The sequence below is a fragment of the Lathamus discolor genome, chromosome 1, assembly GCF_037157495.1.
Source record: "Lathamus discolor isolate bLatDis1 chromosome 1, bLatDis1.hap1, whole genome shotgun sequence".
Lineage (NCBI taxonomy): Eukaryota > Metazoa > Chordata > Aves > Psittaciformes > Psittacidae > Lathamus > Lathamus discolor.
In genome coordinates, this window is record NC_088884.1 from 101132696 (window position 1) to 101155089 (window position 22394).

General features: G+C 36.7%; 1 protein-coding gene across 1 annotated transcript in view; it reads right to left on the reverse strand.

Moving 5' to 3' along the window:
• Positions 1-22394, reverse strand: part of TTC29 (tetratricopeptide repeat domain 29) — a gene marked incomplete at its 5' end in the record, with an annotated part of 142491 nt that overhangs the window by 107301 nt on the left and 12796 nt on the right. Inside the window, one exon of the mRNA XM_065688281.1 lies at positions 13110-13333. Coding sequence (XP_065544353.1) covers positions 13110-13333 — 224 coding nt within the window. The remainder of the gene's footprint in view (positions 1-13109; positions 13334-22394) is intronic.

The window sequence follows — 22394 nt, forward strand, 5'->3', positions numbered from 1 at the left end:
AACTCCAGGGGAGACTCGAGGTCGACCCATCGGCTTTTGGAGGAGGGAATACAAAGGGCCTGAGGCCAGCTATACCCCAACTGAGAAAGAGATACTGGCAGCCTATGAAGGGGTTTGAGCTCCTTCAGAAGTGACTGTCACTGAAGCAGAGCTCCTCCTGGCACCCTGGTTGCCTGTGCTGGGCTGAATGTTCAAAGGCAGGATCTCCCCTACACATCATGCAACTGATGCTACATGGAGTAAATGGGCTGCACTAATTACACAGTGACCTTGAATAGGAAATCCCAGTCATCCAGGCATTCCAGAAGTCACCATGGACTGGCCAGAGGGCAAAGATTTTGGAATGTCACCTGCCATATTGTGGGAAAGCATCGGAGGTAGAAGGCAGCCGTATGGAGTCCTTGACGACAAGTTGCAGAAACTGCTGAAGGAGAGGGTAAATTGAGTCAATTTGCTGAGGTGAAAGCCATCCAGCTGGCCCTGGACATTGCTGAATGAGAAAAGTGGCCAGTACTTTATCTCTACACTGACTCATGGATGGTGGCAAATGCCCTGTGGGGGTGGTTGCAGCAATGGAAGCAGAGCAACTGGCAACGCAGAGGTAAACCCATCTGGGCTGCTGCACTGTGGCAAGATATTGCTGCCTGGGTGCAGAACCTGGTGGTGAAGGTACGCCATGTAGATGCACATGTACCCAAAAGTCAGGCCACAGAGGAACACCAGAACAACCAACAGGTGGATAAAGCTGCTAAGATTGAAGTGGCTCAGATGGACTTAGATTGGCAACATAAAGGTGAATTATTTTTGGCCTGGTGTGCCCATGACACTTCAGGCCATCAGGGCAGAGATGCAACATATGGATGGGATTGTGATCAAGGGGTGGACTTAACAATGGACACTATAGCCCAGGTTATTCACAACTGTGAAACATGCGCTGCAGTTAAACAAGCCAAACGGTTAAAGCCTCTTTGGTATGGAGGATGATGGCTGAAGTACAAATATGGGAGGCCTGGCAGATTGACTATATCACACTCCCACCAACCCGCCAAGGCAAGTGCCATGTGCTTACCATGGTGGAAGCAACCACCAGATGGCTGGAAACATACACTGTGCCCCACGCCACTGCCCGGAACACTATCCTGGGCCTTGAGAAACAGATTTTGTGGTGACACGGCACCCCAGAGAGAACTGAGTCAGACAATGGGCCTCATTTCCGGAATAACCTTATAGACACTTGGGCCAAAGAGCATGGCATTGGGTGGATATATCATATCCCCTACCATGCACAAGCCTCTGGGAAAATCGAACGGTACAATGGGCTGTTAAAAACCACACTGAGAGCAATGGGTGGGGGAACTTTCAAGCATTGGGATACACACTTACTAAAGGCCACCTGGTTGGTTAACACTAGAGGATCGGCCAATAGAGCTAGCCCAGCCCAGTCAGAACTTTTACACATTGTAGAGGGGGACAAAGTTCCTGTGGTGCACATGAAGAATTTGCTGGAGAAGACAGTCTGGGTTATTCCTGCTTCAGGTAAATGCAAACCCACTGGTGGGATTGCTTTTGCTCAGGGACCTGGATATACTTGGTGGGTAATGTGGGAAGATGGGGAAGTCTGATGTATACCTCCAGGGGATTTGATTTTAGGGGAAAACTTAACTCACCATCCCCCCCCCCCCCCCGACCCTTCCCGCTCCCGGAGGGATGGGGAGGAGAATCAAGAGAATGTAACTCCCATGGGGTGAGATAAGAACAGCCCAGTAACTAAGGTATAACACAAACTGCTACTACTACCACCAGTGATAATATTGATAAAAGAAAATACCAAGAGAATACGATACCACCACCGAACGAGTTCAACCCCCCCGAGGAGAGACCATGCCCTTCCGGGCAACTCCCAGTTCCCTCCCTGGGCACGACGTGCTGTGGTATGGAATACCTCTTTGGCTAGCTTGGGTCAGGTGTCCTGTCTCTGCTTCCTCCTGGCCTCCTCTCGTCCCTGGCAGAGCATGAGACTCACAAAGTCCTTGGCCAGAATAAACATTACTTAACAACAATTAAAAACAATTGGTGTTATCAGCTCTCTGCCCAGGCTGGAAGTCAAAACACAGAGCTTGCACCAGTTACTAAGAAGGAGCAAAACGGCTACTGGTAAACCCAGGACACTTAGTTACTGGACTGTTCTTATCTCAACCTGTGGGAGTTAAATTCTTTCGATTCTCCTCCCCATCCCTCCGGGAGCAGGGTTAGGAAGAAGAGGGGGGAGTGAGTGAGCGGCTGCGTGGTTCTGAGTTACTGGCTGGGCTTAAACCATGACAAACATTAACCTATATGTTTCACAGCTAAATTTATCACTAGCTGAACTAAGATTTTCTTTCAACACTCTGCTAGTATCAGATGTGAATAAAGAATAATTAGCTAAAATTTCATGGAAGCTTTGATTTGTTATTTATTGTGTTTGTGGCTGTTAAATGATTGTAAGCAGAACAGCTACTTCTTAAAAGATTTTCACGTAGTTGGGTAAAGATGTTGTTAAGAAGCACAAGTCTTGCAGCAGGTAAGAGACTGTTTGGTTAAGCTAGATGTGTGAACAGCACTGCTTTTCTTTCGGGAGTTCTGCAATTTGTAAGCTTTGCTCAACAAAGAGAAAAGGAGGAAAAGAAACACCTGGCTATTGAGCACCACACAGAAATCAAGAGGAAAAAAACAATATTTCAATACAAGCAAGATTTCACTCCTTATCTTCTCTAAGTGTTTTAAAATTATGCTACTGTGTCAAAACGAGTTTGAAGAAAAGTTTTGAAGAAGCAGTTAAATTCTGGTCTTTTGTTATCTGCAGGAAGAATTGGGGAAAATCCAACTTTCAAAAAGGACTTCCTGACTGTAAATTCTATCAATCATCTGTGTGAGTCACTTCTATCGTTTGGAACAAACAGCCACAATTACTCAATAAAGTACTTGGAATGTATCACTAAACCACACAAGAAAGTGTTTCCTCAGCCTCATCTCTAGCATCTCTTGTCCCAAAAGTAAAAATGACAAATTATGTATTATATATTAGGAAGTAATCTTAATTTCCTATTCTGTCTGTTGTCATGATTGTAGTGATAGGACAAGAGGTAATGGGTCCAAGTTTAAACAGGGGAAGAAGGTTAGATATAAGGAAGAAGTTCTTTACTGTGAGGTTGGTGAGGCACTGGAACAGATTGCCCAAGGAAGTGGTAAATGCTCCATCCCTGGCAGTGTCCAAGGCTAGGCTGGACAGAGCCTTGAATGACATCACCTAGTGTGAGGCATCCTGGCCCATGTCAGGGGGATTGGAACTAGAAGAGCTTAAGGTGCTTTCCAACCCAAACCATTCTATGATTCAGTGATTCTATGACTAAATTCTTCGACTTCAGAACATCTTGATAAAGCTTTCCAGTGCAGTGCACAACACTGTAAGAACTTTATTCTGCCTTCTGAAAATATTCTGTTACCACCTAATCATCTTGCAGTCTTCAAAAGGTTTATCTAGTATTTGTTTCTCCCTCATCTTTATCTATTCCAGCCATTTTGGAGATTATTGCCTGAATTTTCCATGCTTAATTTTCTGAAATCAAGCTGAAAGGTTTTTTCCTCATTCTTGAACAGTCTCTGTTTTTTTCTTTTGATTTACAAGTTAATTTACCTTCTTTAATGCTAAAAAATACTTTTCATTGCTTTAGCCTTTTTAGCTGTTATTTTGCTGTCCTATCTATTTTCTCAGTTTTTCCTCCATGAAGTAGTACCTTATATTTCTACCTTTTTAATAATTCTCATCAAAATACATAAAATTACGATTTTTGAGCCAGTTTGTGTTATATACATTTCCATTTTTAGTATTTTAAATAACACCCTTTCCAAGAAATAAGCATGTTTCACAGTCTCTTTAGAATCCCCAAAATAGAAATACCCCAGAAATTACATCTAGATTATAATCACATGCTTTCATTTGTATTTAAGGTTTGATACCAAAACATCAGTTTAAGTTTGGAAATTTGGCTTTGAGAGGAATAATTATCTAAGTATAGACTTCATATATTCCTGATCAGAACACTCTTCATGGCTGTGAGTTTTCATGCTTTTTGTTCCCCCTTCAGGCCAAAAAAGTACCTTTTAGGTACCTCTTCTGCAGAATATGCAGGAATGCACATCATATAAAACTTATTCATGCATTAGAAATGAAGAATATTGTGGTAAAATAGCCTCATAAAAATCTCTGCAAATGATACTGCAATGCAACTAACAGAACTGATTTGACCTTAATATATATATATCTGTGTATGTGCACATATAAATCTCTGTATATTTAAGTACATCTGTACATATGCATAGATTAAAAAAAATCAAGACACAGTTGGGATTCACCCAAACTAACTGATTTAGATATAGATATGGGTTGCCTAAGATCCCTTTACTCTCACTGAAGAAAAGCAGATACTTCTTGGCTATGGTTTATCTATTGCAGCAGAAGGGAGTGCTTTCAAAGATTATTTCAAAAGTAAAAGGCAGAGGTTCCAACGACGATTACGAGCACATAACAAATAACTACGTGAACAGAGAAATACAAAACCTAATTATAACAACCAACATAAAGATAACAGTACACATTCTATAGAGATTAAAGCTAAGTGCAAATGAATTTAGAAGATACCAGAGGATACATAAAAATGTTTACAATAACACAGTGAGAGGAAAGATAATTGGATTGTCATTGGAGTAGAACACTAGATACAGATTTGTTGCCTTTGAAATCTTTGCTACAAAGTATCAAGACACTAATGCTACATAAAATTAAGCAAATAACTTCAGGTAGTGCCCTACAAATCCCAAGAGAGGGAATTGACCTGAGGCGGACTATTGCTACTGCCACAGCTTTGATTGAATGAACTTTAATGTGACCCTCTGATGACTATCCTGCCAGTGAATAACAATGAGAAGTGCACAAAGACAACCATTTCTCTGTAATTGTCTTGGACAGGGGCTGACCAGATATGCTGGTCATAAAAAAAACCTCAAAGAGAGACTTCTAAAAGACATGTTGTCTTCTGGATTTGAACTCTGATTTACAAATCAAGAAATTTATTAAGATTGTTCTGACAGCAGTTCTGACCTAGCACATCAGACTTGGTAAAAGTGAACTTTTACCTCCCCAGGAGAAGAAATATATTAAAATAGGTGAATACTCTTTTCTATAAAATATCCCATAGTTAGTTCAGTCATTAAGTCTTTGAGCTCTGAATTTTTGTATTTTTCTACAGCTGATAACAGGATATATGTTGACAAGTAATCATTACGTATCTGTTGATGTATATAAAAAAAATTATCTGCATCACTTATCAAACAGAGGCTGACAACACTGGAATGTGATACCAATGAACAGAAACAGAGGTCTGAATCACACAAGCAATTTTAAAATGGTTCCTGCAAGACAAATTCCTGGGTTTAAACAAGAAACAATTAAGAAAGCACATAAATAAAAGTTCAAAGGCTAATCCTATTAGTATGTCCAAAATTATATTCATTTCATAAAACACTGGAAGCTAAATTCAGGTCTTGTGGAACACTTAAGTCACAAGATTGTAAGAACCCTGTAAAGATGAACATCTACCTAAACTGGCAGCTACATGGAGCAAACAGAACCTGATGGAGCAGATGGTGAGAAGGCCAGGTAGTTTGCCGTTTTGGACTTTACTGAAGATGTGGAGCAGGGGTAAGAGCATATCTTCTCAGCAATTATCCAACAGAACAGTTTTTCAATGCCAAATTACCAAATTGAAGGCAGCAATATTTCACAAAAATTAAGTAGAAAAATTAAAAGTCACGCTGTGTTGCAGTATTTATTTTGTAGTATTTTAATAGTTTTATGTTTCTGTCACATAATTTAAATTACAGAAAATGGACTTCTTTCCTTTTGTTTGAACTGAAATTTACAAAATATTTAATTTTTATTGACCTTTGCAATGGAAAACAACTTTGAAATTGGGTGTGCATGCACAAAAAGAAAGTATCCCTATCAAATCTTGCCGAGATCTTTTTGTTATTTAAAATAAAAAATCCCTTCAAATTGACCTTAAACATTAAACGCCATATGTTAAACAATATAGTATTTCCTGCTCTGCATCAGGATCTCCTGAAGTGCATTTCAACTGTCAAGTAGGATCTCCTCTTGTTATGCTCAAGCTATAGCTCCAGATCAGACCACTGAACAATATCTTTGTTCCTGGGCTCTTCTGAGACCTGAGGCAAGAAAAGGTGTGCATGGAACAGAGGATCATCCAGTGATTTGCATGTTTGTGGTGTTCAGCTAGACAACTACTAAGTAGGGCAATGCATGGGGATAGCGAGGTGGAGTTTAACAATCTCAAGAGAGTTAAGGTGAGAGAAAACAAGCATATAGAAGATCTGCAAGCCATTCTACTATGATGTAAGTACAACTGCTGTCACATGTACATGATCTCCTTCATGATAAGAGGTAGTGGAAGAAAGGAAAAGAAGTACAAAATGGTCTTTAGAGAACAGATGAAAACAGCATCATGAAGTGATCCTATTCTGGTATTGTCCTTGAAAAGAGAACTGTTGTTGTTAATGGAAAATAGAACTTTTACCTATTTTTGAAATACAGATATCAGAAAGAAATTTTTCAACATCCATTTATGGCTCAATATTTTTCACTCAAAAAAAGCCCCGGTTAGAAATTTGTTCCTGCCAGACGAAGGCCATATGGAAACTTTTCAACAGCTGATAACACTTATCTTCCAGTTCAGTTACTTGTTTTCAGAGAGTATGATTTGATTACAACTGACCATTCATTATTGAAGACATATAAAGGAGTGGCCTAAGATCAATTAAGTCACTTTAAGTCACTAGGAGTCATTCTTTTTAATGTCAGAATGAGACAACATTAATACTGGAAATTCCATTTTTCTTTTGCCAAAGAGATCAATACCAGTGACTTAGCAACAAGACAGCTGATGCTGTGAAGAATTCACATACAGAAAGATCCAGAATGGAGGCTGCTAGGCTGAAAAGAAGCATGAATGTCAATAGAGTATGTGCTGCAATAAGTTTATTTCCACCTCAATCCATACACAGCAAAGAATCTGTCCCATTTGCCTGTTCAGGATAATCATATAATCATAGAATAAACTAGGCTCAAAAAGACCTTTAAGATCATCCAGTCCAACTTTTACCATTGCCAAGGGCACCACTAAATCATGTTGCCAAGGGCCTCACCTACACAGTTTTTGAACACTTCCAGGGATGGAGTGGTGGATTCCACCATTCCCTTGGGAAGCCTGTTTCACCAAATAAGTGAAAACTGAGAACAGGACCCATAAAAAAGTTTAAGAAGAACACACCCACTAAGCCTGCATTTTTACATCAAAGAAAGAAATAGTTAATAGCTAACTATGTAGATAATTCATGCCTTACATGTGTATCTTAAATCAGGCCATTAACAATCATGCCTCTACAGGTTGAGGACAACCCAATCATTCTTTCTTCCAGAAAGTTTATCCATAACCTAAACTCACACACAAAGAAATGCTGACGTGTTTGGCATGCTGACATCATTCATTTTCAGGCAGACCTGCTGCTTCCTATATATCATGATGCATAGCGTACAAAGAGTACATCCCTTCTGACATTGCTGGTTACATAAGGGGAATATATTCAATGAAAGTACAATCTATACAGAGATGCTAACAAAACAGTCAAGAAGTAATTTTGCCAAGTTAGGGCAAAGATATCTAATAATCATAGGGCACTTAACTGGTAATCTTGGATGCTAAAGTGGAACTCCAAGACTTTGCAATGAAAATACACTACAGAGTTTTTCTAAGAAATGCTGCTTCTGCTGAAGTCAATGGTAGTTCTAAAATCTGCTATATTTTGATAAAGCTTCTTTCCCGGGCAGAATCACTTAATTTTTTGTAAGATAATTACAAAAATAATAAACTCCTCCACTGGTCCATAGCAACTGCTGTGTTTTTCCCTGTGATAAAAACTGAATACAGAAAGAGAAATCTGCTCAACCAAACCAAACAAAAGTATTCCTCTTCCAAGCAAATATGAACAGAGGTTTTGGTATGCTTATCCTTGTTCTTTCTTTTTAACCTCTTTCTATTTTTTTTTTTCAAAGTAGCATGGGTAATATGGTTATTGCAATGTTTCTAGCCCAGCCTAAGGCATAAGTGTGGAATCTTACAGAAAAGCTTTCTACTGTAAAATGCTGTAAAATACTAAACTCTATTCTCAACCTTAAGTACCTCAGACAAAGAAAAATTTTCCAGTGCAAAAATATCAAATACTCATGCTTTCTTCATAAACTTCATGAAAAGTCATCTTTAACAACAACAACAAAGGATAACTTATACTGTCCAAAGTTTTCTCTACACTGAATTGAGTTAAAAAGAGCCAAGTTAGCACTTCCTTCTAATTCTGCATGTCTGATATTCTCTAGAACAAAGGTCTGCAGCCTGAGGCACACACAGATTCAGTGTTTAGCATACAGCGTACCACAAAGGTTGCATTGGGTCAGGAGTCATGAGCAGACGCAATTTGAGAATGGCAGCAGCTTCCAGGTCTTAACTCCTACTCTCCATCAGCTGTCCCAGAGATCAACCAACAAGCAGTGCCTTTTGGAAGGCATGTTCACACCCAGGTATAGGTTCCATGCACTGGCTTTGGCACCGTGAACTCAGTGATCTGTTACTATAGTGCTGACTGCTCAATACACATTGCAGCTATTTATTGAACTGTGTCACCTTCCCTGATTTTGCTCCTCTGCTCTGGCAAAGTAGAGCCAGTGTCTAAGACATCTCTTCCTTTAATTGTTCTTGATCTGTGCATTGCATTCCCTCCAACTTGTACAGTACAAGTAAACCAGCTCACTTTAACAAGCGCGGATCATACCAGCTCTTCAAGGCCTCAGTTAGTCCTAGGTAAGGATTCAGTTAGGGTTCAGACCTATATTAAATATGTAGTTAAGATGTAATATGAAGAGCAATACTTTCCAAGCCCTTCTGAAATAATACTGGGACAGATGACCTCTAATTTGACAAAAATCAAATTTGGTGCACGATGACTGAGAGGCTGGCCTCAGCCTAAACCACGTGATTGATGCTCTGTGGTATAATCTGCATAACATCATTCATTCTTCTAGTAGGGTCAGTGCTAATGAACTAAATAAAAGTAGCTACATCATACTTTGATGAGATGATTCAAAGAAATAAGTGCTTTAGCCTAATGAGCACACAGACCCAACAAGTAGATTTGCAATGCATTATAAAACAATAAGACAAATTGTAGCAGCCAAGTAGTGATTTAAAGTATCAGTTACATTCATATGGCAAAATGAACAAATGTACAAATACCAGTTTAGAGATTTTCATTTCACTTTTAAATGTTTTTATCTGAGGAACAAGATTACCACTATAATGGACTGTTCTTCCAGACACACATTACTCTGGGTGCTGTTAAAAAATTCCAAAATATAAAGAAAAGACTTCTTAGTCATATTGTCTTTGTTCCTACATCTTCCCTGTGACCTACTGAAATACGCAGATATATAGAGTTAAATTTTGTCTGGGTTTTAGACAGACAAATATTCTATCTAGTTAGTATACCACTGTAAGGTATGGTCATCATTTGTTCACAGGGTAGAGGATATTAAGTAAGCAACCCTTAATATCAGACAGGGATGGACAGTGGCTTCAAACTCTCTCTCCTGCTAACTCGCAGAACAGTACTGAGTAGGGGATAGGGAGCTATGCCTCTTCAAATGGATAGCAGCAACACCTTGCTAGCAGTGTATCATACCCTTCAAGGACAATTATAGCTTTAAGTGAAATTACTCCTAGCAGTTCAATCAGTCATTCAAACAGGGAAGCCATTTCACAGCTTCAAAATATAACTTTCTTTTTGAAAAAAAAACCCAAACATAAAACCCCAAACAAAACCAAACCAACATTTTCATGCACATGCCAAGAGATAACTGTATAAATCAAAAGCCGAGCTGCAGGTATGTTGCTTTGGTAGTTATCCTGCATTCTTCTGTAAAAGACCCTACTACCACACTTATTTAAACAGCTAGACTGTCTCACTTTATTTTTTTTTTTTAAGCTGCTGAGACTAGAACTAGTGAAAAAAGAGGTTAGTCCAGGATAATGAGGGAAGATCAGGGAATAAATAGAAACAATTCAATTCTGAAGCCAGAAACATTTACATTATTTGCATTAAAATGGACCAAATAGGAATGCAGTCAAGTATTGCCAAAATTTCTGTCACTGGTTTGGGGGTAATGCTGTACCTAGGACAAAATAACTCTGTCAGCTATTCTTCCAAGAAGCTGCAAGGATTAATGCTAGCTGTCTATTTTTAAATACTTGGAAGGTATTCAGATACAATGACAATGAGACTAAGTTGGACAAAAAAGAAAGGCATTTTCATTGCCCACTATAATATTGGTAATAGCCAATTAAAAAAAAGATGTCACTTGTATGATCTGAAATTCAATCAAAATGCTCCACTAAAAATGAGAACAGAGTAAAGGCAAACAGTCTGTACAATCTAACACTGATAAACAAAATGTTACTCTTCTCAAACCCAGCAGTAAAGAAAGTAATTCCTCTTTGATATCAGCTCCCACGTCATGGCAGATGGCACTGATCCTGTTCAAGCAAACAATTTATGTCCAGCATTATAGTATCCTATAACTACAAACTATCAAAAAAAAAAAAAAAAAAGAAGATTAGCATATTCCACCAGTAAATGGAAAGTAAATGAATACCTAGCTTTCTCTGTGCACTATGGTAACAAAGATAAAACTCTAAAGCAGGAGCAGCAGCTCTAAGTTATGTTCACAATTAAGACAGAAACACTCTGTGATGCAAGAATACCAGGTGAGAAAATTAAATAACAAATAAGAAAAGTATTTACTGACAAGGGAAGTGGAATTTTGCTTTCCCCTTACCACTTCAGGTTACAAAGCAATCCCCTCATGAAGTTTAAATTTATCAAAAACCTTACAAGTCACAAAGATTTATTTTTTTTCCTTCTAGTTTATACCTGTTGTGTCTTCTTACACACCACTCTTAGCTCAGGATAGCATGCCTGAGAAAGGCACTTTCAGCCTAATATTAGTGATAGCAGACACACTGTGAAATTCTTCTAGTTTGCACCCTCAAATCTTACTTTCATCCTTGCTTGAACTATGGCAGCTGAAGAGCAAATACAAGTCATCTGCTGTTGTGACTGCTACATAATGGTAAGTTCCAGCTGAGGTAAAATGCTGAATGCTTCTTAAATAGTGTCAACAAGAGTTGTCAGGAGATCATAAGCCAGAGCCCCAAGCAATTTGATTAGAATCAGAGAGTAACTGGATTAGCAGATCTACTGAATTGGTATTTGACGAGCTGTGTAATTCATGTTATCTTCACAGCACTACTAGCTCTAACACGTGCAATATGAATTAGCATCTATGGCTTCACATGCCAGGTGACTTGAGCCTCACTCAACGCAAACAAGAGATTTGTGCAAAGGTTTGCACTGAAACAGGTGAAAAAATCAAAACTAAATATAACTCAATCTAAAAATTCAGTAAAGATGCTTGCCAGCTCTGGAGATACATTCTCATTTAATCTTCCTTCATTTCAATAAACTTTAACAGGTAAAGCTAGGAGATACGCTTTCCTAGATGCAAGATACAATTAGTCAGACAATTGGTAGTATTTTGTCTCTGTGAGAGGTGAAAGACTTACAGAGGCCAGCAAAAACAATTGCTGGATTCAGTGAGGAAAAGAGCCCCTGCCTTTCACAGGGACAGAAACTGCATGGTCCACAGTGCCTTGAGACTTTGGCAGCATGTCTGCCAACTCTGTTGTCACACATCAGTCTGTAACACTGTAGTGCTGAAGGAAGGCAAAATTTTCTCCTTAAGCAGCTGCAGGAATCAGGCCCATCAAGATAAGGCATATGTACTACTTTTGAACAAATTGCTGGCAGTAGTATGCTTCTGTCAGGGCAGTCTGAGTGCAGAACTTTCCTCTTTTACTCCTGCAAGGTACAGGGGTGCCTATTCAGGTTTTAGACATGTTTCATGCAAATCTGAAGCTTCCTTCCAGTCATGGGATGGCTAGACATCCTGTCTAGAATTACAGTGAATTAACACTGAAAAACAACTTTTGGCTTTCATAGTAAACATAAACATTAAAATGAATGTGGTGGTTGGTTTTTGGTTTTTGTTGTTTTTTGTTGGTTTTTTTTAAGTGCCGGAAGGGTTTTTTGCTGTTCCCTTTTTAAATTTTTTTACTGTAGGTATTCATATTTATAACGATCAAAACTCGAAACAAGCCAACTATAGTGATAGCAGCTCAGCCATCAAACAGCACTGCAGTTAGAGCTTTATCCACCTCCATCCCTACAATTATTCCAAAGGAGAAAGACGAAATAAGTTATGTTACTATTTATAGTAAAAGGAAATGATAGATATGGCCGCTTAGTAAATAGTAGGCAATAGAGAAAATACAGTAATTTGGACTTATGTCTTCACTAATATCTAGTAATTCACATGTGGCGTTTTACATCCGTGTGCTGTATTTTATTTGACATGTTCACAATCCTTTTTAAGTCAGTCACAAATCCAAACACAGTTAGCAGACAGAGTATTTAATAAAATCAGATTTATAAAACTATTACTGTGTGAAACAGAATTTCACCTGTTAAATTTTTCTAATACAAACCCAGCTACTCAAATCAATAGAGAAGGAAAAACAATAAATAATAAAACAATGAGAAATTAATTGAGATCTTAACAAAGCTATAAATACATCAAACATTTCTGATGATATCATAATGCACTCTACATGGTTTTCCTTTTTTTTTTTTTTTTTCTTCACAAAGCCTCTCCTGATATCTGCAGTTCTTAATCATCTATTCTATAAATACAGCTTAGTTGACTAAGGCTGAAATGTGCTAAGATGCAGTAGCGTTTCAAATTCATACATGAAACAATTTGGAAGCTTCCCCCAGGCATTTGCTGCTGCGGCTCCCGCTGCTCTGCTACCCACAATCCCCCCATTTACCTGCTCGCTGGGCTGCCTCAGCCCTGGTCAGGAAGTGGTAAAGCTGATCCAGCTTATCAGGCTGCTCCTCCAGGGACTTCTGCTGCCATATGGCTGACCCAGGCCCTGCAGCCTCCCTCAAGGCATTCCACTTCTCTATCAGAGCGAAGAGCTCGGAGAAGGACTTGTGATAACCCTGTCGCAGCATGTCTATGCAGATGTTCTTCTTGTATGAATTCCTGTTACTGGGAATAAGAAAGATAGATTTTAAGCCTTTAAACCCATATTCTGTTCTCTGCCTTACCAAATAAGTACAGATAACTAAAACAGCTTTCAAGAAGAGACCTCTGCAGTCCAGCAGCAGGGAAGGGGTATTTTTATCCCCTGCTCAAAAAGCATTCTGCTAAAATATGATTACAAATGTCATACCATAGGGAAGTAAATATGGCAATAATGAATAAATACCAATATATATATATCTCGAAAGCATATTAAAAATAGACTGGTGTTCTTTAGCTGATATTGGTAAAAAAGGCTGACTGATGGGAGACACCCCCCCCATGTTTATATTAGTTCATGAAAACACAATGAACTTTTATTTTGCTTTAAGACAGTGCACAGGGAAAAATGAGGCACATTCCGCATGTCAAAACGATGTGTATGTTAAATAGTTTTGCTGTAGGACATGATGGGTTGGTTTAAAATGTCAGATAAATGCTATGCCAGAAACATAATCATTAGGTATTATTTTGCTTCTGTTCAGCATATAACTTCAGCTGGGACTGGTTTACTGATGTAAAATTTTGATAATTTCTCACTAATTTTAACATTAAATGATGCAATGATGAATTTATATCAAAGTTATCTCATTCATAAACTCTGATAAGATACACATATCAAAAAGTTGTGCAATCAGATATTCTCAAGAGGAAATATATCTTTTGGGGTGTTATTTATGGAAATAATAAAAATATTTCTTTTATGTGGCATGAAACAATCATTGTGTCCCATCCTGGAGAAAACTATGAGTCCAATGGGACTGCCTGTAACATTAAAGTACAGATGTAAAGGTTTGCAGGAGTAGGAATCTAGTGTGAGAAAACAAACCTTTGTCCCAATAAGATGGCAAGGACCCAGAAGTGTTAGTTCTATTTTTTATACTCCATTAAGTCTCCAAACTGTTTTCAAGACTATCTATTTAGAGTAAAATCCACTAACTTCAGATTTTCAGCAGCTTTCAAATAAATATGAAATTCTGAAAACTGGGATTTATAATGCATGTAATAAATTCAGATGATCTCATGATAAACAATAGCCTAATGAGACTAATACTTCTAGCCAAAAATAGCTACTGCAGTTCTTAAACAATGCTAGTAAGATGGAAGTGATGTAAATAACTTCTTAACTAGATGTGAATGAAATAAAAAGTAATGTAAGATGTAAGAAGTAAATAATCAGCATAAGTTCACATTTAATACGATTAAAATAAAACCTATTGCTTACTCTGTAGATGAATGCTAATCCTTCATGGGTTTTTTTTTGTATTTCAGTTTTAAAACTGAACACAAAAGTACTACAAAAGCCTGATAAAATTTACACTGGACAGTACTAAATTTATCTTTAATACATAAATAGATGTTTTTGGAGATTGAAAAACATTCATTGCTCATACAGACATGAGGAAAGATGTAACTTTGTACCAGAAAATATTTGCAACAAGTAAATGTAAATGTTAAGAAAAGTAAATGTTAAGAAAAGTAAATGATAAATATCTTAAAAAACGTACATTTTAATTTGCCAGTATATGCTATATTTGTCATAGATCCGATGCACAGTATATAGCTTAAAAATAATGTAAAACATTATGTTAATACCATACAATATATTCTCTAGTCTATACTGAATGCTTTCTGCTTTCTGTTTTAAAATTCTAACTAAAAAAATTTGAAGAATATGGGTAAGAATTCCTATAAACTTTGAAAGGCCTAGAACTGAATACTAGAGTAATGCAACTCAGAGCAGTGGAATAACAACTTGCAGAGCAGACACAGGCATATTTATTCCTATAATGTGATCTTTATATGTGTATATGTGTGTATGCATTAGATCATTAGATGTGTTGGAAGTAAACAAGAAAGTACTGCAAGAAGATCTTCACAGTAACTAAACAAAATGTCATTTAGTTAGTTTTTAACATTTGCTGCATAGTCACTGAGCACAGTACTTATATTTGTATAAGCAGGAAAACTGTCTCCATCTAACATTATTTCAGGTATACTGATGCAGTTTGCTTGGAGTCAAAGCACATTTTCCCCACAAGATAGCATTATTAGCAAACCAATTCAGGAGAACAAAACATACAATAAAATAGGTAAGTTTTAAAAATTAGTGTCAATATTCTTTTAATAAATCCTATTCTAATTAATAAAGTGAAATAATGCTACAGTAATCATAGAGAACAGCGCATGTTTTTTTCCTTAGGCAAAGATAACTGATTTTAGCTCACAAGCAACGAAGCTGCTATCTGTTGTATAACCATTCAAATTTTACAGTCGTAAAGTTATATCTCTGTTATTCTTACAACCAGAAAATACACAAAGCACAAAATAATACTATTGTTTTGTTAAGCTTCTACAATATATCAGCCATAAGTGACTGATCACACACAAACAATAAAATAGGTCTAGAAATGAATGATATTATGTGGATGAATGGTATTTTTGACACCTAAGAGAACCTGACACTGCAAAGAACTCTGAAATTTATTCAGTTATTGAAGTGGTTACAGATGAAAATGCCAGTGCCCTTTTTTTCCACCAAACAGTGCTTTTGAACAGAGGGAGTAGTGTAGGTGACAGAAGTAAACTTTTCATGATATCTTGAGATAAACTATAAATCAACCCTTAAAATCCTTTCCATACTGTCTTTTTATGATGTCATGCAGCATGTAAAATGTGAATTTAAATAGAGCATCTCATGTTTAATGTAACTGAATATCACTTTATTTCTAATATCAATATAAAAAACTGATATCTAATTAAAGGTACATTATTTTACAAAATCCAACTATTAACAGTATGTTTCTACTACACTAATGAAGCAGTTTATGCTAAACCTTTTGAATCTTCCTACCTCATAAATTATATTATTAAGCAGATAAGTTTATTTTTCTGCATGGCGCCCACGTCGATTTTAGGCTTCCTTTGAACAATTATGTTACTTCAAGAAAGAAAATGAAAAAAGACTGGCCTTTCATTTGTTTGGAGTCGTTCAAGAGGTTTAATGGTCTCTGGGGGCATCTACTGGAAATCCGGAAAACTGCACCCAGGACATGTTAATCTTGGAGCTGTCAGCGCGGCGGGGCCCGGCCGCAGAACAAAGGAAGGGACCGCGCGGGTGAAACGCGGGAGCGCAGCGCCGCCGGCAGCGCGCAGGGACAACGCGGTGCGCTCTCTGCTCTGCAAAGGCTCCGGTTTGCCTTACACCGTGCCACTGAAGCACAGTGCCGCAGCCACACAAACGCTGCCTGTAAGGAGCTCAGCCGTTCGAATTGGAAAGAGCAGGCAGCTCTGTCATGTTGACTAGGTTTAATGTTAAAACTGAAGCATGAGGTGAATATAAACCTAAAGCCCTCTTTCCCTTTCGAATGATCACATGGGCATGCCAGAAAAAAATTGTTTCAGATGGATTTTTTTGAAAACAGATTAATTTTTAATGAAATATGGAGCATATATGTGCATTTATGGTAAAAACAAAGATACCAATTAATCTGTTTTTAATTTCAAGCAGATTTGTTTCATTTTTTTTTGATCCATAAAATTCAACAGATGAAAATTAGAATACTTAAACAGTGCTGAGAATCCACTGTTCCTCTGTACAGTTACCTCTGTTACTACTGAAATCCTGCAGATGTTGTTGCGTGTTTATTTAATCAGACTGGGTCAAACATGAGTAAGATCCACTTAGTAGCTCTGGTAAGGTATCATGCATTTATCCTATACCAGCAGTTACTGCAATGTGGCATTTTATGCATGAGGTGCTGAAAAAAATCTATACCCTTCTGCATGTGTGTCATGGGGGTGAGGGATCAGAATAATTTTTAGCACCAAACAAACAAACACAAAGAGTTGAAATTGTCATTTTAGTGATGCCATGTTATAGATAAGGGTTTCATGTAGTATATCACATGGGTGGAAGAAGCTGTTTATTGAATGTGGATCTGCAAGCTTGAAAAGGCACCGCTTGCTATTGTTAACACTGTGCTTTAAGTGTACCTAGCATTCCTACAGGCATTATACTTATCTTAAATTACATAGCTACTTATATGATTTTCTTATATGGATTTATTTTTATTTATTATCATTGCTATTCTAAAATGATCTGGAGTCATGCTGAGGAACCACAGAAATCTGGTTCTAATCTGTCTTTACCCATGCAAAAATCATAAATAATAACTTTCAGCGAGGCTAATGAAATTACACTGTTGTTGCAATCTCAAGTACCTTCCTATCTTATGGCATTGTACTTTTACAAGACCGTTGAGCAAAGCTAGGTGATCAGGACAGTACCATACTACATTCCCTCTAACTTAAAATCCTGCACAGCAAGGCTGTTAGCATTCTACCCTTCACACTGAAAGAGAGAAAAGAAAAAAGAAATTAAGAGACCAACAGGCAGGTACAGGTGTTGAAAAAATTCAAAACAGTCAGTATAGCATAACAGAATTATTTATCATTATTTTAATTCTCCATGCTTCCTGTCTGGTGTGGTCAATTACAGGCATGCAAAGTAAGTGTTAAAGTCTGCTATTTTCAGATGACAGGTTTTTTTTGTGGTGTGTTTTTTGGTTGGTTGTTTGGAGGTTTTTTTATGTGGTTGGTTTTGGGATTTTTTGGTGGTTGTTTTTTTCTTAGTATCAGGGTTCATATTTTTAAATTTGTAGGATTTAATTACTAATATAGGTTAATGCCAGCTGATTACAATACAAGCGTACTATAGCACTCCCATTTTGTAAAACACAAAATGGCATGGATTAAACAATGATAGTATATGAAATATGAAAGTGTACTTCCAGTGTAAAATAATTACTAATTATTATAATGTTTAAAAACTGTGTTCAAACAGGCTTTATCCATTTGGGGTTTCCTTCCACAGTTAGCAAACCAATGACTGATACAAATGCCACGGAGAAGGCTCACAAAATTATGAAAAATAATCAAGACATTTTTGCTTAGGTTTGTTCAAACAAATACATTTTACTATTTTCCCCCCTCACGTCTCCTGTCTAGAAATCTACAAGAAAATGAAAATTAAATCAAGTATGCGAATACTTTGCTACTGTGTGCTTAACTTATATGCAAACAAACAGCATAAACAAGGGGAGACCAGAATTTCCTCACTAAAATTTGAAAAATATGTGCATTAAGTAAAAAAAACAACCCCAAACCAAGCTATACAAAACACTAAAAAGCCAAGTATGCTGTAAGAGCTTGTAACTTCAGGTTGCCTAAGAATTAAAAGAGGAATTATTTAGTTATAGCTGGACAGTCGAAGCCCAGCACTGTTAGTGACCCATATCTGAAATCCAGTTCAGACCTCTGCAGGGCATTGCTGAATACAAAAAGCAATTATGCCAATACCTGGCAAATTTGGAAGCTGAAGATTTGACTATTGCATTCAGCAATGTTACGATTCAGGTTACAGAGATATAAATCCATGTACTGTTGAAATCTAGATTGTTGTGTCTGGGCACTGAAGTTATAGGTACATAGCTAATTTGAAAATGTATCTCAGTCATCTGAGTATCTGAGTTCAGCTTGAAAATTTATACACATAAGTACTTTGGTGTATCAGTTGGTCAAGTACTCAGCACATTTTCACTACATGCTGCTACTTATACAGAGCCCTTTAACTGGATCAGGGCACAACCCTCTAATCCTAGTTTAAAGACTGTCAATTTAAATACTTTTAATACTTTAAAGTATTTTAAATACTTTTAATTCTATGATTCTATGAAATATTTACTGGATAGTAGTATGTTAAATTGTAGACTATAGTAACCCTCATTAAGGAAAGTACAATAAGTGCCAGTAAGTATTAATAGACATCAGTTATACATCAGAATTTTTCACTACTAAGGCTGAGAATTAACTTACATTGGGATGGGTGCATGGTTTTTAATTCCAAATTACAAAGCTGAAATAGCTACTGTTCTAATTGAAAAAACCCAAACATGAAATCAACTAAGCCTCCAAAATGTTATCAAAGGAATTCCCTACTCTAAACGGTAAATAAAAAATCTTGCATGATAATTTGTATGTATCTTGAGAGGGAAGAACATTAAATTGACTTTTGTAACAATTTAGATTCTGTATTTAATTAAGAAAAGGTTTATGGAGCTATGTATTCAGAACTATTAATAGAAAGATGAAAATACAGTATATCAGAAAACAAGTATATAGGTACTTTATGCCATATATTCCATATAACTTTCAGCATCGGTAATGCAGTATTTTTCATCTTCTCTTTCAGACTCTCTGACTGTTGTCAAACCACACTTTAACCTAAATCATGCAATCAAAAGTGGATGCATAACCTGTCAGCAGGATCTCGCAAAGGACACATATACTGAACTCGCTTCCTTTTGTTCAAAGCTACGCTGCCACTTTAATACTACATAAAATGAAAAATTAATCAATTATAAACATCAAAGGATGACACAGAAAAAGTACTTTAAAATGAATGTAAGTACTGTAATAATTAAGAATCCTCATTAACCCAGAAAATGGAAATATAAATTTAGCAATGAACTTTTGGAACATTATGTCCCTAAACAGAAATGAAAAGAAAGCACTAAAAATAAAGATAAAAGTGCTAGCCTTATAAAAATATTCTTCATACAAGAGCACACACACCTGTGAATATTTCAAGCATAATCAGACAAAAACATTACCTTCATTAATCTTTCTGCTTTTCTTTTTAAATTAATTATGTTCATTAACGAAGAGTAATTCCAACCATATTTTATGAACTGTTATTTATCAAAATGAAGTATTTCTCAACTTTCCTCTTTTATTTCAGAGCTGACCTAGTGGACTGAGAGCTAGAAACATATGAATTTGGAACCCTTTCCATTTGACTTGTGTGATATTGGAGAAGTCAAATTTCTCTGCAAGTTTCTTTCACAGTGTACAAAATTATCTTCAGAAAAAGATAATCATAACTATTTACTTTCTGATTCTTCTCAAGCTGATGCTACAAATTATCACAGAACCTTATACAAGTCTATACATTTATTATACTACTGTTATGAACAATTCCCACAGTATTTTTGCTTTTGTTTATGGTAGCTCATTCAAGTCCCTAACAGAACTTTTTCAGTAGTCCAAAGACAAATAGACCACACAGAGATTTAGAGGGAAAAAGAAAAGAGAGGATTTTACACAATTTAGAGGGATTCGCTGTGAGAGTTATTTAGGAAGTCATGATTATACCAAGGCAAATTAGACTTTTTTTATTTCAGACTCTCTTTGTATGTTAGAGATACTTCACCTTTATGAGCATTTTAAAAATAGAAGTCAGTTGTGCATTGCTTGTATATTATCTTCAGTACTAAATATTGTTGAACTATTGAGAAATGAAAGCACTAGAAAACTGTAAGACCAAACTTAGTAAAAACAACAAGATACATAAAAAAAGGAAAACTTCAGCTCACTGTGTTCTTCTTTATTAAAGTATGTCATGTATTTTATCTTTGCAAGAGTTTGATGAGTTTTTGCAAGTAAAATTCTGTTTCCTCTATACTTGCTAATAGTCATGAGAATCTGTAGTTTGCACCTTCCCATTAAAAATGTATTGTATTTTTTGAAATTATTCACCCCGCCTTTTATCCAGATCATGTCTTTGAAAGGAGGAAGTAGATAATAAATGGAATAATTCATGATTTCCCATTAAATATGAAACTTTCTTTTGCAGAGTTTAGAAAATGAAGTTCTACATAATGTACAGAAGTTGATTAGAACTTTTTTTAACCTTTTCAAGAAAAACCTTTCACATTACACAAACGCTCAGAGAAGTTTCTTTAGGAAAGGCAAACCAGTCACTTCCCACACAGTTCTGTTCTTTAGATCACTGCCTAATTACACTAAATAATATGTTTATCAGGCCCAAAATTCACAGAGATCATTCATTTAACCAAAAATAATGTATGCCTCTAAGTGCTAAAAATCTCTTTTTGCAAGTTGTTTAATAAACATTGAATCCTGGTCATGTCAAGCAAGATTGTTAGGAATAATTCAAACAAAAAAAAAAATACATATTTAAATAATATTGTGAAAGAAATTTAAAATTTATCCTCTAGCTCAGTAAGTGACTTGTGCTATCTCCCTTTCCACAATCAGCAGGGAGTTTGGGATACAGTGCCTTAATTTAAAATTTCTTTTACTATGAAAAGATACATTTCTTTGGTTCTGATTTACCCTTTTCCATAGTTTTTAGTATTTAAGAGTGAAGAAATATCCTCATAAAATATGGAGTTGACACAGCATTCCACCAGTTCTCAGAGTAATGCGAACAGTCATAAGGTCATATCCAAAAATTGATATCAGCAAGAACCATAAAATCATGCTGGACGTGCACATGAAAGAGAAAGAACACTTTATCCTTTCTCCTTTTACTGCTACGCTCTTCTTTAGCTACCAAGAGCTCTCATCTCTTCCTCTGCCTTCATAGTGTTATCTACAAAAGAAAAGGTAGCTTGTCTACAAAAGAAAAGGTAGCAGCTCAAATTGCTAGAACTAAATACTGTGCAATTAGGGACTGCAATACAAGGTAGAAGCAGAATACGATTTACACATTATCTGTGTCTAAAATTGCCTTATGCAAGGTTTCTAGTAACAGCAGCTGCCACTCTTCCTTCCTTGCCTTAATCCCACACCAAGTTATTTTTTTTCCTAACTCTTATTCTTGGCAGCGCTCCTCCCCTGTCCCTTAGGTGCCACATAACACCACCTCACCCCATAACACAGAAAAGGTCATATCCACTTCACAACACAGAATTCTTAAGCCTAAATTACGCATGTTCAAATTGGGAAGCCCCAGTAAAGATTTAAGGTTGTGAAAAACCCTCCGACCAGAACAATGTGATATACTGTGGAAGAAGAAACCTCACCCATAACAATATGATAAGCTGTCCAAATCTATCTGTTGAGTAAAAGATTTCATAGGTCACCTATTAAGTCACCTTACTAATTTATTTGGTAGAAGCGACAGCTACTAGAAAGCCTGGATTAATCAAAACCCCAAGAA